The sequence below is a fragment of the Sorex araneus genome, chromosome 3 (assembly GCF_027595985.1).
Source record: "Sorex araneus isolate mSorAra2 chromosome 3, mSorAra2.pri, whole genome shotgun sequence".
NCBI lineage: Eukaryota > Metazoa > Chordata > Mammalia > Eulipotyphla > Soricidae > Sorex > Sorex araneus.
In genome coordinates this window covers 9668825-9684938 of record NC_073304.1, presented here as the reverse complement: position 1 = coordinate 9684938, position 16114 = coordinate 9668825, and the positions used below count along the sequence as shown (strand labels likewise).

General features: G+C 53.9%; 1 protein-coding gene across 2 annotated transcripts in view; it reads right to left on the bottom strand.

The window, feature by feature from the left end:
• Nucleotides 1–16114, bottom strand: part of ATXN3 (ataxin 3) — a 35335-nt gene that overhangs the window by 6569 nt on the left and 12652 nt on the right. For both annotated transcript variants that reach the window (XM_055131720.1, XM_055131721.1), the window contains exons 6-10: nt 15428–15515; nt 12177–12309; nt 10676–10842; nt 6654–6750; nt 280–365 (exon numbers count right to left, since the gene is read on the bottom strand). In XM_055131720.1, coding sequence (XP_054987695.1) covers nt 280–365; nt 6654–6750; nt 10676–10842; nt 12177–12309; nt 15428–15515 — 571 coding nt within the window. The remainder of the gene's footprint in view (nt 1–279; nt 366–6653; nt 6751–10675; nt 10843–12176; nt 12310–15427; nt 15516–16114) is intronic.

The following is a 16114-nucleotide window of genomic DNA, read 5'->3' as shown; positions in this document are numbered from 1 at the left end:
GAGCTCCTACCTGTGCCTTCTTTCGGAGACCTGAGGAAGGTACTAATTAGAGTGAAGTCGGGAGCACTGGCAGTGGTTTTGTAAGCAAAGCATCCTTTGAGTGCCGCCATCTGCCTGTTCCTGACTCCAGGGAAATTTAATAGGTGGCAAATTTACTCAAGAAGTCAGCACAGCTATAAGAGGGGAGAAAATACCTGGAAAGCCAAAAGCACATGGAGCCGGCCCCTGTGACTGACAGGGGCCAGGTGACACGGGAGACGCACGGTCAGAGGAGCATACCTAGGTCACTGCCGAGGGCCCCGGGACTCGTGGTCAGCCTTTCACACGGGTGCGTCCGTTGTCTGGGTGGATCTCGCTGCTGCTGCCTGAAATGTCCAAAGTCACAGATGTTATGAACCACAAACTACCAAGGCACAACTATGCCATGAGAAACACGATTCGTGCGGAGAGGAAGAAGTTCCACAAAGCAAAAGGTTGATGGCACGACCCCCCAGCCCCCTGTTAATGGGACTGAATGCCCCCCTCACCCCCAAGAGCGACTGGGCCTGACACAGAGGCCTGACAGTTCCACGGTGCTGACCCTCGAAAGAAGCCAAGAAGCCAAACAGAGTTAAAGGCCGTTTGCTCTTTCACCAAAGATGCACCAGTCACTATTTTCTACAAGTGCGTCTGCTTCTAGATTCTTCATCTTTTTTGGAAACCCCTAAAACTAAGCCTCTCTGAGAAGAGCAAGGTTCTCCAGGGAGGGGCTCTCCAGAGCCAGCCCCTGTGGTCCCGGGGAGCCCAGCAAAGGGACGCACACGCGCCAGGAGCTGTGTCCCGTGTCCTACACATCCCCCCGGGCAGCTGTCTCCCCCTCCCTCTCCACACAGCCAGCTCCCCAGAGCAGCAGCTGCACCGGGCAGGGCCTGCCAACGGCCACGCATCAAAGACTCGAAGAAGAAGAAAGAAACAAGAACGACTGCAGTAATGCTGGCTGGAAAGAAATTCTCCGTTTACCAAAGTGGGGAAAAAAAAGTCATCAAGAAGAATCTGAAGCAACTCCATGATTACTACGATGTTAATGTGGAGGAGAGGGTCTTTGGAGCCAGAGCCTGGCCCTCGAGGGGTCAGACTCCGCGGGAAATCTCTGCAAGCTACTCCCACTGGCCCAGCACCACCAACCACGGGCAACCTGAGTAAAGGGTAGAGAGTCCTGGCGGAATTTTCACTTGGAAAGGAAGAGGAACACAGATGACGCTCGGATGAGACGCCAGAGCCTTTTTCCCGTGAGGTACCGATCAGGTTATACTAGCTTAAATAACCAGGTCTTTCTGGCTATGCCTTTAGGGAACATCCCGGCTGGCTTTTCCTCCCTAATGACATTCTTCCCTGCCATTTACGTGTGCATCTTCTTTAAGTTACTATTAGTTTCATGACAAAGCTGTTCAAGTTTATGGGATCAGAGCACAAAGCCACAGCGCCCCCAGCACCAGACACTGACAGCCTTTCCCTACTGTCCCCAAGTCACCTCTGGTCGGTCTTTCCCCACCTCCCGTCACTGCTTGGTGACAAGCCTCAAATTTCTAAGGCCAAGGGTCATCATTGTTAGGAGACTGTCTCTGAACACCAGAGGCGAATGAGGTCATGCAGGACAGTCCTCCTCCCTCTGACTCTTCGCTTACCAAGACACCCTCGGTTTCATCCACAAGGCAGCAAATAACCCTATCTCTCCTAAGGCCGTATGGTATCCCCCTGTGCATCTGTAACCATGACGTCTTCGTCCACTCGCCTGTGCTTGGACATGGAGGTTGTTCCCATATCCTGACTATTAGACCAATGCTGCAAAGAACATAGGAAGAGAATGCAGATGGCGGGGGAGACGGGTGGGATTTAGGGGTTTGCCTTCGACGTGGCGACCCTGGGGCTGAGCACCACCGGGGGTCACTCGTGAGCAGAACCAAGAATAGCCCCTGAGCAGCTCCAGGTGTTGGGTACCCCCCTTGGCCCCGTGCCCCATAAATGCTGAAAGGAATCAGCATCTTAAAGTTACCCAAACCCAAATGCTCGCACCTTTTCCTCTAAGGTGTCTCTTCATGTTGTTTCACGCGTGAGCAGTGCGGGTGCAGAGAGGGCCCGGGAGACTCCGCTGGCCCGCCCAGGCCCCGGCACCACCAGGATAGCCCTGCGGCTGTGCTCCAGCCCCCCACGCCCTCCCCCGGAAAGGTGTCTAGTGTAAAGAAATAGCAACAACGGGAACAACACGGGGAACCCCACCAGCAAAGCCTGCCGTTCCCGCCGACGGCCTGAGTGAGCACCCGAGACTCGGCGGCGCTTCGCTCCCGGGCGCCCTGCTGCCGAGGCGTCTCCAACGGCCCGAGCCCCGACTCCGGACGGCCGGGCTGCGGATGAGGAGGAAGCGCCAGCCCGGGAGCTACCGAGCCCTCCTTCAGGCCCCTGCACGCTAGAAAGCAGGTGGGAATGCCCAGGGCGAGGGAGAAACAGGGCAGAGAACACGCTAGATAGACGACCTTCATTCGCGGATGAACTGGTGAGTGGACAAGAGACCATGAAGAGCGCCCGGCCGGGGCAGGAGCAAAGGGTTTGCCAGCAGGAGGCCAGAGCACGATGCCTGTCACAGCCAGGGCCTGAGCTCTACAAGGAGTGACCCTCGGGAACCACACCCAGGGGGTGACCTTCCCCCCATAAAAAAAGTATCAACAGGGCCGGGGCAACAGTACAGTGGGCAGGGGGCAGGCTTTGCAGGTGGCCAATCTGGGGTCAATCCCTGGGCACCCCAGGAGCGATCCCTGAGTGCAGAGCCAGGAGGAACCCCTGAGCATCACCGCGTGTGCCCCCAAAACAAAAAATCAATATAGATGGGGCTGGAGAGACAGTACAGAGGTAGGGGGCACTTGCCTGCACTTGCCTTGCACGCAGCTGACCTGGGTTCGATCCCTGGCACCCTCTATGGTCCCCTAGGCCCCTCCCTGAGCCCAGGGCCAGGAGTGGCCTCAAAACCAAAAACTGAACTTAAGTGAGCACGAGGTTTTGCTATCTCGAGAGTGTACAGGGGACGCCAGTCCGGGGGGACACCAGCAGCCCAGCAGCCCCCCCCAGCGTGCGCCCCCCCGCCCAGCCCGGGGCGGCTGCACGCAGCACGGGCACTCCCGCCACCAGGGCACTCCCGCCACCAAAGCGGCACTCCCAAAATCTAGGATTATTTTTCATTGAGGATCGTTTTTCTTTTCTTCTTTTCCGTGGGATTTTTTTTTTTCTTTTTGGGTCACCCCCAGCGATGCTCAGGGGTTTCTCCTGGCTCTGCACTCAGGAATCACTCCTGGCGTTGCTCAGGGGACCATAGGGGACGCCGGGGATCGAACCCGGGTCAGCTGGTGCAAGGCAAACGCCCTCCCCACTGTCCTATCACTCCAAGCCCCTGTCTGGGACTCACACAGTGACTGGCAGCTTTGGCTGTTCTGTACCGGCTGCAAACCAGGGAGATGCCAGCCCACAAGTGACCTTAGTGACCTTGGGAATGGCCGTGCCAGCGGATGGCCTGTCCCCATGTCCAGGCGACCGTGCTGGGCAAACAGTGACTGCACTAGTCACTACTGCTACAGCAGAGTGCCCCTCGCCCTGACACCCATACACCCAGGTGAGGGAACCCAGTTCCTTCCACAGACTGATGTCTGCTGTTGCAGGGCCGAGCTCAGAACCCGCACACCTGCCGTCCTAAAAACTCAGTGCTCACTGCAGTAAATGCTTCAAACACTTCCAGCAATCTCGTTTCTTAAGAGTACATCCTGGGGGCTGGAGCGACAGCACAGCGGGTAGGGCATTTGCCTTGCACGCAGCTGACCCAGGTTCGATTCCCAGCATCCCATAGGGTCCCCGAGCACCACACCAGGAGTGATTCCTGAGTGCAGAGCCAGGAGTAACCCCTGTATGACCAAAAAAAGCAAAACAAACAAACAAACAAACAAACAAAGACTATATCCTGATAAACTATGGTATGCCGCTAAGGCGGCAGCTAAAGTATCGTGCATGCTGCAGTCTGTGACCAAAAAGGCAATGTGGGAAGCACCATCTTACTTTTGTTTGGGGGCCACACCCAGCAATGCTTGGGGCTTACTCCTAGCTCTTAGTGCCGGGATCACTCCTGGTGGGGCTCTGGAGACCATATGGGATGCCAGGGATCGACCCAAGTCGGCCGTGTGCAAAGCAAGATCCCCCTGTACCGTCTCTGGATGGGGTTTTCCCAAGCCCACGCGCCACCAGGAAGGCTCCCTGCCCTGCCCCGTGAGTGGCCCCCAAATGCTGCCAGGCGAGGCCCTGAAGCAACAAGAAAATCTGGATCATTTCAAACCTGCACTCAGAGAAGACACCAGGAAGCTGCCAGGCACCTTGGCACCAGGCAGACCCTGGCAGCTCTGTGCACACCGCCCAAGCGGACCTAATGCACGCCAGGCAGCCTTCACAGTGGCAAAGCAGACACCGAGGGGTCCACTGGCTTTAGTGAGGCCGGTTCACTGCCGGGGGTCAGTAATACATACGGGAAAGTACAGACATGGCGCTGAAGAGAAGGTTGCGATTTTTATGTTTTGTTGGTTTGTTTTTATTTTTATTTATTATTATTATTATTTTGCTTTTTGGGTCACACCCGGCAATGCAAGGGGTTACTCCTGGCTAATGCACTCAGGAATCACCCCTGGCGGGGCTCGGGGGACCATATGGGATGCTGGGAATTGAACCCGGGTTGGCCGTGTGCAAGGCAAACGCCCTACCTGCTGTGCTATCACTCCAGCTCCCGTTTTTATTTTTTTTTTGAGGGGGGTGGTGGGGGCTACACATGGCGATGCTCAGAGGTTACTCCTAGTTCTGTGCTCAGGAATTACTCCTGGCAGTGCTTAGTGAGCCATACGGGGAGCTGGGGATTGAACCCGGGTTGACAGACGTGTAAGGCAGACGCGCTCCCTGTTGTGCTGTGGCTCTGGTCCATACAGTCTTTACGTTAATGAATTCCGAATGGGTCTGTGACAGCATTTCTGACCTCCAGAGTCTGGTGTGCTTGCTGGGATGCATTCTGTGGCCACTACGTTATGTATGAAGCTTCAAATAGTCTATAGGGAGGGGGGGGAAAAGCCACAAACAACTGGAAGGAGTACGCTCCAAATTCCTAAGGACGGAAACCAGAGGTCAGAGAGCTGGCGCGGCAGGGAGGGAGCGTGTGTGCCTCGCCTCGGCTGAGCCGGGCCGGGTCCCTGGCACCCCATCATCCCGCGTGCCTCCAAGTTTCTCTGCTTGTGTCCGCTCTGGAGAAGCCTGTGTTCTCTCTCTGACACTCTCTTCTCTCTCCCGCCTCTCACATCTAAATAAGTTTCATGAAAACTACATTGCTTCACCCCTCCCCCCAAAAAAATTGCACCCATATATCCATCTATTTTAGAGATATAATAAAGTAATTAGAAAAAATGATAAAACCGTTTGTTAGTCAGCCCAGCGGAGGCGGGAGAGGAGAGCCGGGAGGGCCGGCAGAGGGAAACACCAGTCTGGCCTGATTTCTCTACTTATAAGCAAACTTTAAGCTTATTATAATTAAAAAAATAACCTAAAAGTTAGTTTTAGATTCTAAAAGGTAGTGAACAACACTAATAAGTGCTATTTTGAAAGTTTATATAACTAAGTCCATTAATCTATCACTGAATAAAGACTAGAAATATCTCACATTAAGAGGATGTCAGCTGATCAGAACTTTCCTTCATATACTTCTGAGTTGTGACTTTAAAAAAAACAAACAGAAAACACGGTAAATATTATCTTCAGTACACCAGCAAATGCAAATCGCTCCGATATTTTCCATACCACTAACGTACTGCCAGGCGTTTCTCAGCCTCAGGGAAGCTGACCTGTGACCACACGGGCACCGCGCGTCCCGCAGCCCGAGCAGAGGCCGTCACGCAACACGGAAGACGCAGCCCGGGGCTTAGAGAACCTGCACGCCTATCTGTGAGCGACTCTGGAATCTTCCAGGACAGCGTCAATTTTATCAACACAGAAGAGAGGAAACGCTTCTTGTGCACGACAGTTGCCAAGCAGCAAGAGAGGCTACTCCGAGAGGGGAGGTGCCGGCAGGCGCCCAGAGTGAGGTCCGCTGAGCGAGCAATGCGCGCTTCTGCTCTGCCCGGGACTCTGACGCCTCCAGGCCTCCCTCCACCGTGGCCACGAGCCGAGCCACTCCTCGCTGTTCCTACCGCCTACGCCGTGGAGAGGGTTTCCCCCCCCCGCCCGCCCCGACTGCAAACGCTGCCCTTCCCGCTAGTGCAGAATGACTCTGACTTTTAGGCAAGGAACCAAGAAGCACATTCAAAGCATCACTTTGCTTTTGTCTGGGTCCGAAACTCCATTAGCCTCTTGCTAACTGAGATTTCCTGAGGCTCTCTTCACCCCACGTCATCTAAATCAACTGGCATCGGGGCAAGGCTTTTCCCTAAAACTACATTTCATTCCAAAGTTCAAAACAGACGGAAACGTTCACAGGGCTCAGGCAGTGAGCTTGACAGGAGAGGGACCTCCAGAGAAACCCCTCAGGTCTAAGCTGTATGTCGACAAACAGACGACACAGCCACGGTCACGACCAAGTGCGGAGATTTAGTACTGTGTGACTACTTTACTTTTCAAAGTAGGCTTCTCTTCTTTTCCGGAGCTCCTCTGAAGTCAGGTGTGTGCCTGATGAGTGCGGGGTATCCTGAGATATACTTCTAGAACTACCTGAGGGCAAAAGAAAATGACAAAAGAGCCATCATTTTAATTGCCAACTCAAGTAACAGTAACTTATACTTTTCTTCTTAAAAAATGGGGTTGAGGGGCTGGAGCGATAGTACAGTGGGTAGGGCGTTTGCCTTGCACGAGGCCGACCCAGGTTCGAATCCCAGCATCCCATATGGTCCCCTGAGCACCGCCAGGGGTAATTCCTGAGTGCAGAGCCAGGAGTAACCCCTGTGCATCGCTGAGTGTGACCCAAAAAGCAAAAAAAAAGGGGGTTGGAGCGACAGTGCAGCGGGTAGGGCACTTGCCTTGCATACGGCTGACCTGGGTTCGAGCCCTGGCCCCCCATATGGTTCCCTGAGCCCACCAGGGGTGATCCCTGGGCAGGGAGCCAGGAGTAAGGCCTGAGCACCACCACAAAACACCAAACAAAACATATTCTGCTACTATTCCATAAATATATAAAAGGCTCTTAAAATTTCAGGGACCAGGTGCTCAGACAGTTCGAATCTAACCGGACCCACGGCAGCCAAACTGTCACCCACTATGTGGGAGAGTGCCTCTGAGCACACAGGTCCAACAACCATCTCCCTAAGAGCCACGGGCACGTCTTTCTGCGCTGCCTTAAAAAGAAACCTACATGAGGCTGGTAGCACAGTGGGTAGGGCATTTGCCTTGCATGTGGCCCACCCGGGTTCAATCCCTGGCATCCCATAGGGTCCCACACACACCGTCAGGAGAAATTCCTGAGTGCAGAGCCAGTAGCAACCCCTGAGCATCGCCGGGTGTGGCCCAAAAAGAAAAAAAAGGAACTGACACTTAAAAAGGCATGGAAGTCCTAAAAACAACTGGTACATGTCCTGAAAATAAATGAGTAACACAACCCCCCCACCCCAAGCCCACCACAACACCACACACAGAAACGTCTCCAACAGTTGGGAGAGCGCAGGGACGGAGGCGCCAGCTTGCCTTGCACACAGCTGTCCTTGCTCTGACCCGGGGCACAGTCGAGCGTGGCACCAACACCACCACCATCCACATAAAGACCTAACGTGCGGTACGACAACGAAGGAAAGTCTCAAAAGGCCAAAAAGACAGCACGGTGGGTTGAGCAGGTCTGGACTCGCGCCAAGCACTGCTGGGTATGGCGCCCCCGGGACAAACGGCGATCAAAACCTCACAAGTGATTCCAGGTTCTCACTTAAAAGATATACCAACCAGGGGCCAGAGCGACAGTCCAGCGGGGAGGGCATCTGCCTTGCACATGGCTGACTGGGCTCGATCCCCGGCATCCCATATGGTCCCCGAGCACTGCCAGGAGTAGTTCCTGAGCGCAGAGCCAGGAGTAACCCCTGAGCACCACTGGGTGTGGCGGAAAAAAAAAAAACAAACAAAAATGTACCAAATCTTACACACAGTGAAATACAGTGGGAAGAGGAGTAAAATGCACACAGGAAGTCTAAAAAGAGCAACTGCTCTGTGCTGGCCGGGACAGCTGGGGGCTGACCCTGCAGGACACGCTGGACGGTCCCGGCACAAACACGGATGAGGGCCCAGAGAGATCACACAGGTCTGGGGAAGGCATTCGCCGTGTATGTGGTCGACACTGACGCAACGTCTGGCACTGCACGCGGTTCCCTGTGGAACCCCAGGAGCAAGCCCTGGGCACAGCCGGGTGTGGCCCCCAAGCCCCAAACATGAGCAAATGAGCCATGGGCAGAGCCAGGCGTTGCAGGCGCATGGCCAGAAACGGGCTCAGTGCACTGCCAGCAAGACTGCTCCGAGGCCCCGCGGCTGGAAGGCTGAAAGGAAACAGGACTGACACCTTTTGGCCGACTCCGAGATACGAGAGGAATAGGTCAGACCACAGAATAAGATACGGCACAAAAGTGATGACTTTTCCTATGAGTGGAACCTCCACGTTTATTTATATATTAAGCTGATAAGTAATTTCATTAGGAAGAAGACAGCAAACTAACAACAACAACAAAAAAGTCCTAAGGAAAAAAAACCAAAACAAACAGAAAAACCCCCACCTTTACATTTTATTATTTTCTACTCAATTTTGCTTTTTGGGTCATCTGGCGATGCTCAGGGGTTACTCCTGGCTCTGCGCTCAGAAATCACTCCTGGCAGTGCTGGGGGACCATATGGGATGCTGGGGATTGATCCCGGGTCGGCCACAGGCAAGGCGAACACCCTCCCCGCTGTGCTATCTTATTCTATTATTTTTTTAAATGGGACTTTTGGGCAGTGCCAGAGACGCACCTACATCCTCATAGTTTATTTATCTTTTACTAAAGCGTCATGATTCACACAGCTGTTGATAATAGAGCTTTGTGCATTCAGGGTTCAACTCCAATCCCACCGCCAGTGTCCCCGGTGGCCCCAGCTCTCTTTCCTAAGAAGTATTTTCCTCTGCCCGGATCCCTGGCAGCGCCCTCAGGTCTCTGCTGCTGAGCTTACAAAGCAAACCCAGACCCGAGGCGCGGGGGTGAGTGGCTGCCTTGCACGCCGTCACCCTAGAAGGAATCACTGACACCACACCCCTTCCCTGAACACCTCCAGAGACCCCTCCTGGGCACAGGGCCAGGATGAGCCCCGAGCCCCTCAGCGTGGGGGTGGCCCCAACTCCCCACACCCATGCCCCAAATGAGGGCATCAGTAAGTGTCAGAGCTCTGTGAAAGTGATATGGACCCTCTGTGGAGGCCTTTCACGCCCCAGAGAGTTTTACTGGGCCAAGGGCGGGATCAACTACTACGGTGGGAAGGACACCTGCTTTGCACAGGATCCCAACACACCCTCGGGTCCCCGATTCCCAGAGTGACCCCTGAGCACTGAGCCAGGTGTAAATCCTGAGTACAGCTACTGTGGCTCAAAAACAAAAAACAAAGGGACTTTTACCGTCCCGAGAGACAGCGCGAGGCTGAGCGCATGCGCAGCACATGGGTGGCCAGGTTTTTTTTTTTTTTTTTTTTGCTTTTTGGGTCACACCCAGCGATGCTCAGGGGTTACTCCTGGCTTTGCACTCAGGAATTACTCCTGGCGGTGCTTGGGGGACCATATGGGATGCCGGGGATCGAACCCGGGTCGGCCGCATGCAAGGCAAACGCCCTACCCGCTGTGCTATCGCTCCGACCCCTGGGTGGCCAGGTTTGACGGTCGCAGGGTTTGCCTCGCGCCCCCGGGGCCATCCCCAGCACGGTAGGAGCACTACGGGGAGTGATCCCTGAGCACAGAGCAGGGGTAAGCCCTGAGCACTGCCAGGTGTGACCCCACAATAAAACAAACAATACAATACAAAAAGAAAAAAATCAACGGCACACACACAAAAGAGTTTTTCAAAAGAGGCTACAGCCGAGATTGTAGTGCTCCGGACAAGGTTTAACCAACCCCCACGGCAACGAGACTTAGCTCGCTGTCGTGTTAGTACACAGCTATAACCAAATGTAGTTACTAGAGATAAAAACGTACTTAGTACTGACATGAAATGTTTTAAAGATGTTTACATTGAAAACTTAAACGAAAAGAAAAAAGGGTTGCTCAGGGGCTGGGGAGATAGCACAGTGGGGAGGGCATTTGCCTTGTCTGCGGCCGACCTGGGTCCAATTCCCAGAATCCCCTATAGTTCCCCGAGGGCAGGCAGGAGTGATTCCTGAGTGCAGAGCCAGGAGTAACCCTGTGCATCGCCGGGTGTGACCCAAACAGCAAAACAAGAAAATGAAAAAAAAAAAGGTTGCTCATGGGGTTGGGGCCTGGTTCCGATCCCTGCCACTGGAGGGGAAGGAAAGAAAAGTATCTTGACTGTACAAACAAACAGCCGTTGTTTCTGCAGGAATTATCCAAGAATGAACTTGGAGGGAAGGAGAAGTGGGCTGGGCCGACGGCTCCAGGACGCCCGATCCCCCCACTCAGCCAACCACCGACCTTGCATGCTGAGCTGAATGGCCCTGCGGAGATCTGCCTCTTCGTCTTCCAGGTCGATTTCCTGGCGGCTGAGCGCGAGCGCCTTCTGCAGGTCTTCCTCCTCTTCATCGACCACCGTCGACCCATCGTTGGATTCTGAGACTTGCTCCAGTTCCGTCTTCTGGATTCTGAAGAACAAAAGCACCGAGAGTAACTGCAGGCCGGTCTTTCTCTTTGCTCCTGGGTCACACGGGGAGGGGCTCCACCAGCCACACGCCAGGCGGGCACTCTGCCCGCCGACAGAGCACGGCGGCTACGGTGTCCTCAGGTTGGACGCCCAGCAACGGTCTCCCAGGCAGTGGCAGGAGTGACCCTGCACAGCGAGGGGAGGAAGGCCCAGGCACTGCTGTCCCCCCCCAAGAAGAGATCACACAGCGCGGGCTTCGGCCGCACAGACACGAGCGCCACAGCGACAGAGGGCCACAAGGCTGCCGCACCAGGAAGACGCGCGGATTCCTGAAGCACTCCAGAGTTTTTAAAGGAAAAAGAATGAAACAAAAAAATAAAAGAAGAAATAGAAGGGAAAAAAAGACATTACATGAAGAGATTTATAAATCATGGATTTCATCTAAGTCAAAAATAAAACATTTTTGGTTCTCTGGTGGGATGTGACCAGGGTGGCCGCACGTGTGCGCCCTCTCCGCTGCTGGATGACCACGATCCCGGAGGCCAGCTAAACTACTTTTGGTACCAGCAGCTTCTTGCAGAAATGTCTCTAGACTGTGATCTAAGCCATGGCCCAATGCCGCCCCAGGAGGGGAAAGGATTTTCTCTCTCGGCTTTTTCTTTCCGGGGGGGAAGGCATGGCGACCACCATATTATAAGGACCACTAAAGAGAGGTATGAGTTTACAATGATGCAATTTCTGGCAAAAATTTCCCTGGACTTAGTTACTAAAATACTAAAATACAGAAATCCAAGGCTGACCTCATATCTCTTCATTCTCTGCAATGGAAAACAAATTATCAAATGCTTCCTTTTCAGCAGGTCTGATTTTGTGGGGGGGGGGAACTCCAAACAATAATAGTGAGTTTTTTGTGGAAATATTGAATGTAATCAAAGTAAAAGAGAAAGTAAAGTGAAAATTATGAGCTACACAGGAGGGGGGGTGGGAGGGGAGATATACTGGGGTTCTTGGTGGTGGAATATGTACACTGGTGAAGGGATGGGTGTTTGAGCATTGTATAACTGAGACTTAAGCCTGAATGCTTTGTAACTTTCCACATGGTGATTCAATCAAATAAATAAATAAACACACACATTTTTTAGGAGCCTAATAATATACTATGTTGTGAATCTAAGTTAATTTGAAGTAAATCAAGGAACAGATTCGAGTTTGAAGAAATGAAACCCTGTAATATACAAGGACCCAAAGGACTTCGCCACTGGAAGGCACCGGAGGGAAGCGCCCCGGTGCTGTGGAGCACTCCCGTCCCCGTCCTCCCCGCGGGCCCCACTGTACCTCTGCTCCTTCAGCTGTGCTAACTCTTCCCCAATCAGCTTCGGCCGCTGCATCTGCTGGACCCTGACCATCTGCAGGAGCTGGTCGGCTTCACAGTCCGGCAGGACACCCTTCACAACAAATATGGAGTAGCCTGGGAGAAAGACAGGCGAGAGGCTCACTCAGCACTGCTCGGGCGCGCCAGGCCCTGGGCGCAGACCGCCCTGACCCACACTGGCCGGCTGACTCGGGACCCATCACAGGGAGGGGCTCTGAGCCTCAGTCTCCCCACCTGCCGAAGGGGAACAGCCACCTCCTGGCGAGACACTGAGAAATAAACGAGACCGTGTCTGTCTGGGGTCTGCTGAGATGCACCGGGGCCAGCAGGATGCTCTCTGGGTAGCAGGCCGAGCGCCAGCTCAGGCGACAACCGCCCTCCCTCAGGGGCTGTGTGAGGACACTGCAGGCATGTGTGAAACAGGGAAAATGAACCGCCTGTGAAACACATACAGAACTGCCCCCGCCCAACTGGGAACAGGAGACAGGGGGCAGGGTACCAGGACAGTGGGGAGGGCGCCTTCCTTGCATGTGAGGACGTGGGCCCGATCCCTGTCATCCCATATAGTCCCCTGAGCCTGCCAGACGTGATCCCTGAGTGCAGAGCCGGTAGGAAGTCCTGACCACTGCCGGTGTGGCCACCAAAAACAAATAAAATTTGCTTAAAAAAAAAAACAAACAGGGGCTGGAGCGATAGCACAGCGGATAGGGCGTTTGCCTTGCACTCGGCCGACCCGGGTTCAAATCCCAGCATCCCATAGGGTCCCCTGAGCACCGCCAGGGGTGATTCCTGAGTGCTGAGCCAGGAGTGACCCCTGTGCATTGCCAGATGTGACCCAAAACACCAAAAAAAAAAAAAAAAAAAAAAACCCTCTTTTGGGGCCTGAGTGATAGTACAGTGGGGAGGACATTTGTCTTGCACGTGGCTGACCTGGGTTCAATCCCCGGCACCCCAGAGGGTCCCCGAGCCCTGCCAGGAGAGATCCTGAGTGCAGAGCCAGGCGCAGTCCCGAGCATCACTGCTTGTGGCCCCCAAACAAAAAGCAAACAAAAACGTGTTGGGAAAGAGCAGCATTCGCCAGAGGCTCTTGGCGGCAGCAGCCCGGGAGAGGCGGACGAGGGGGGCAGGAGCCTGCAGTCACAGGGGCCCACAGAGAGCGGCGACAGGAAGCAGGCGCAAAAGGTCAGCACACGTGGGCTCTCCACTCCGGGTGAAGAAGGACGGTCCTGCCCGAGAGTTGCCGAGGCGGCAGGAAGTGGTGGTGCCCGCCTGTGACCTCGGCCTGCACCGCCCAGCCTTGGGCCTGTCCTTACGGCCACTGTCCCACGGCGCCCAGCGCGGTGCCTGGCCCCAAAGGGCAGAGCTTGGACAGCTGCAGGCACATCCAGAACAGACTCCCACCACAGCCTCCCGCAATCAACCTGAATTCTCCCAAGCCTCTGGACCAAAGGAACAGCTACTGGGTCTCCAGGCCCAGAGGAAAGTAAGATGCAACCAGCAGCGTACAGAATGCGGGAAATAAAATGACCCACTGTTTTAAAATAAATAAATAGGAGAAACAGAGACAGAAAATGAGAGGAGAGGAAAGAGGGAAAGAGGGAGAGAGAAAGGAGAGTGAGAGAGGAGAGAGGAGAGAGAGGAGAAAGAGGAGAGGGGGAAGAGAGTAGAGGGAGAGAGAGGAGGGAAGAGGAGAGAGAGTGGAGAAAGAGGAGGCCGGGAAGAGAAGAGAGAGAGGAAGGAAGAGGAGAGGGGGGAGAGGAGAGAGGGAGACGAGAAGGGCTGGGGTGGGGCCTCGTGTGGCCAGGGGCTTCGCACGCCCCCCAGGTCTCCTTCAACCCTGCCATCCCTCCCACAGAGGTTTCAATTTAATGGAACCAAGAAGCCTTTTCTCGAACGGAACTGCTGAGAACACATACCACACGGGGCCCGTGAGTCGGTATGGGGGCTAAGGCTTCCTGCCCTGCTTCTGAATCCCTGGCACCACACATGGGCCCCAGCACGGCCAGGGGGCACTTGGGAACGGAGCCAGAAAGAGGCCCTGAGCATCCCGGGGTGTGGCCCAACTCCCTCCCCACCCCCCAATAGAAACAAACAGAAAAAAAATTATTCTGGGATTTTCCAAAAATAAAAAGAGGAAGGACATGGGTGGGGCTAGAACCAGAACTGGCCCAGAGACAACTGCCGGAGCCAGGTCATGCAGACACAAAAGCCCCAACTTTCCTGTGAATGTGAAATTTTCAAAGAGGCTTTCCTGGGTCTCCTAAGGAGGGTAGGAGCCAGCTATGCCCTCGGAGGCAGCCGAGTAAAAGGCAGAGTGAGAGCTGAGCACGGGCACTCGGGAAGGTCCCTGGAGACCCTGGTGTGAGTGACAGTGACTAAAGAGACCATCCACAGGTGCCGCGTCTAACAGGGGAAAAGCAGTGAGGGAGAGCTGGGGTTGCCAGAGAAGCTTCTCCTTCGGAATCAGTGAAGATTCGCTAGGGCGGGGATGCGGCTCTGCAGCAAAGCACAAGCCTCGCACGCACAAGACACGGACTTGATGCCTGGCACCACCGACAATGGGGAAAAAAGAGAGAGAGAAATAAAGAACTTGGGGCTGGAGTGATAGCACAGCGGAGAGGGCATTTGCCTTGCACATGGCCAACCCGGTTCGATTCCCAGCATCCCATATGGTCCCCAGGGCACCGCCAGGGGCAATTCCACAGGAGTAACCCCTGTGCACTGCCGGGTGTGACCCAAAAAGCAAAAAAATATATATGTAAAAATAAGGAACGTCTTGGGGCTGGAGAGATAGTACAGCGGGTAGGGCATTTGCCTTGCACGCAGCCGACCCGGGTTCGATTCCCAGCATCCCATATGGTCCCCTGAGCACGGCCAGGGGTGATTCCTGAGTGCATTAGCCAGGAGTAACCCCTGTGCATCGCCAGGTGTGACCCAAAAAGAAGAAAAAAAAAAAGGGGAATGTCTTTGTGGGCTGGAGAAAGGCACGTGGGTTCTCATGTAGCCTACATGGGTCTGACCCCCCCACCCGACATAAGGGCACCTTCGCACTACCAGGTGTGGTCCCAAAATGAAAACAAACAAGGATCCACTTGTCTGATGACAGAATAATACATAAAAGAAACGTTTTCACAAACAGTATCGTCATACTTGTCTCTAATGAGCAAACCGTGACCACTTCAAAACGTAACATGATGAACACGTCAGTACTTACCTTCCTGTTGTAACTGAGCCAAGAAAAGTGCAAGGTATGTATCTGATATTAGTTCTGGACCCGTCAAGAGAGAATTCAAGTTGAACCACTGGGGAGAAAGGATCTCTGTTAGTGCACATTGTAAGTACTCAGCACGTTTCGCACGTCGAACACGGACACAGCCCAGCTACTAAGACAGTTGTCACTTTTATCTGTTTGTGCGGGAGCCGGGGGCTTCGCCAGCTCACTGCTCAGGGCTGGGGAACCTCAGGGCTTCAGGTTCCAGAATGCAAAGCACGTGCTCCAGCCCTTCGAGCCCGAGATCTCATTTTCCTTGTCCAATGTAAATCTTGACAAATTCAAAACATGTCCTCTGCTGATAAACCACACCCACTGCCAGGAATCAGAAAAAGTTGATAACGTTTGGGGAAGGAGGCGGGGTGGGGGGTGGGGTAGGGGGGGTGGGGGGGGTGGACGGAGGCGAACGCTTGTGAAGGGGTTGGTGTTGAAACGACGGACGCCTGAAACCCAATCGTGAATAACTATAATTTCAGACACCAGAAGTCTTAAAAAATAGAAAATATTTAGTAACGCAATTTTTCATAAGAGGCAAGGCATACAATTGAATTTAGAGTGCCTGTCTGAATTTATACTACTGGTTCTATCACTGCCCACCCCAAATTAAAAAGCAAAATGTTACAGATTTAT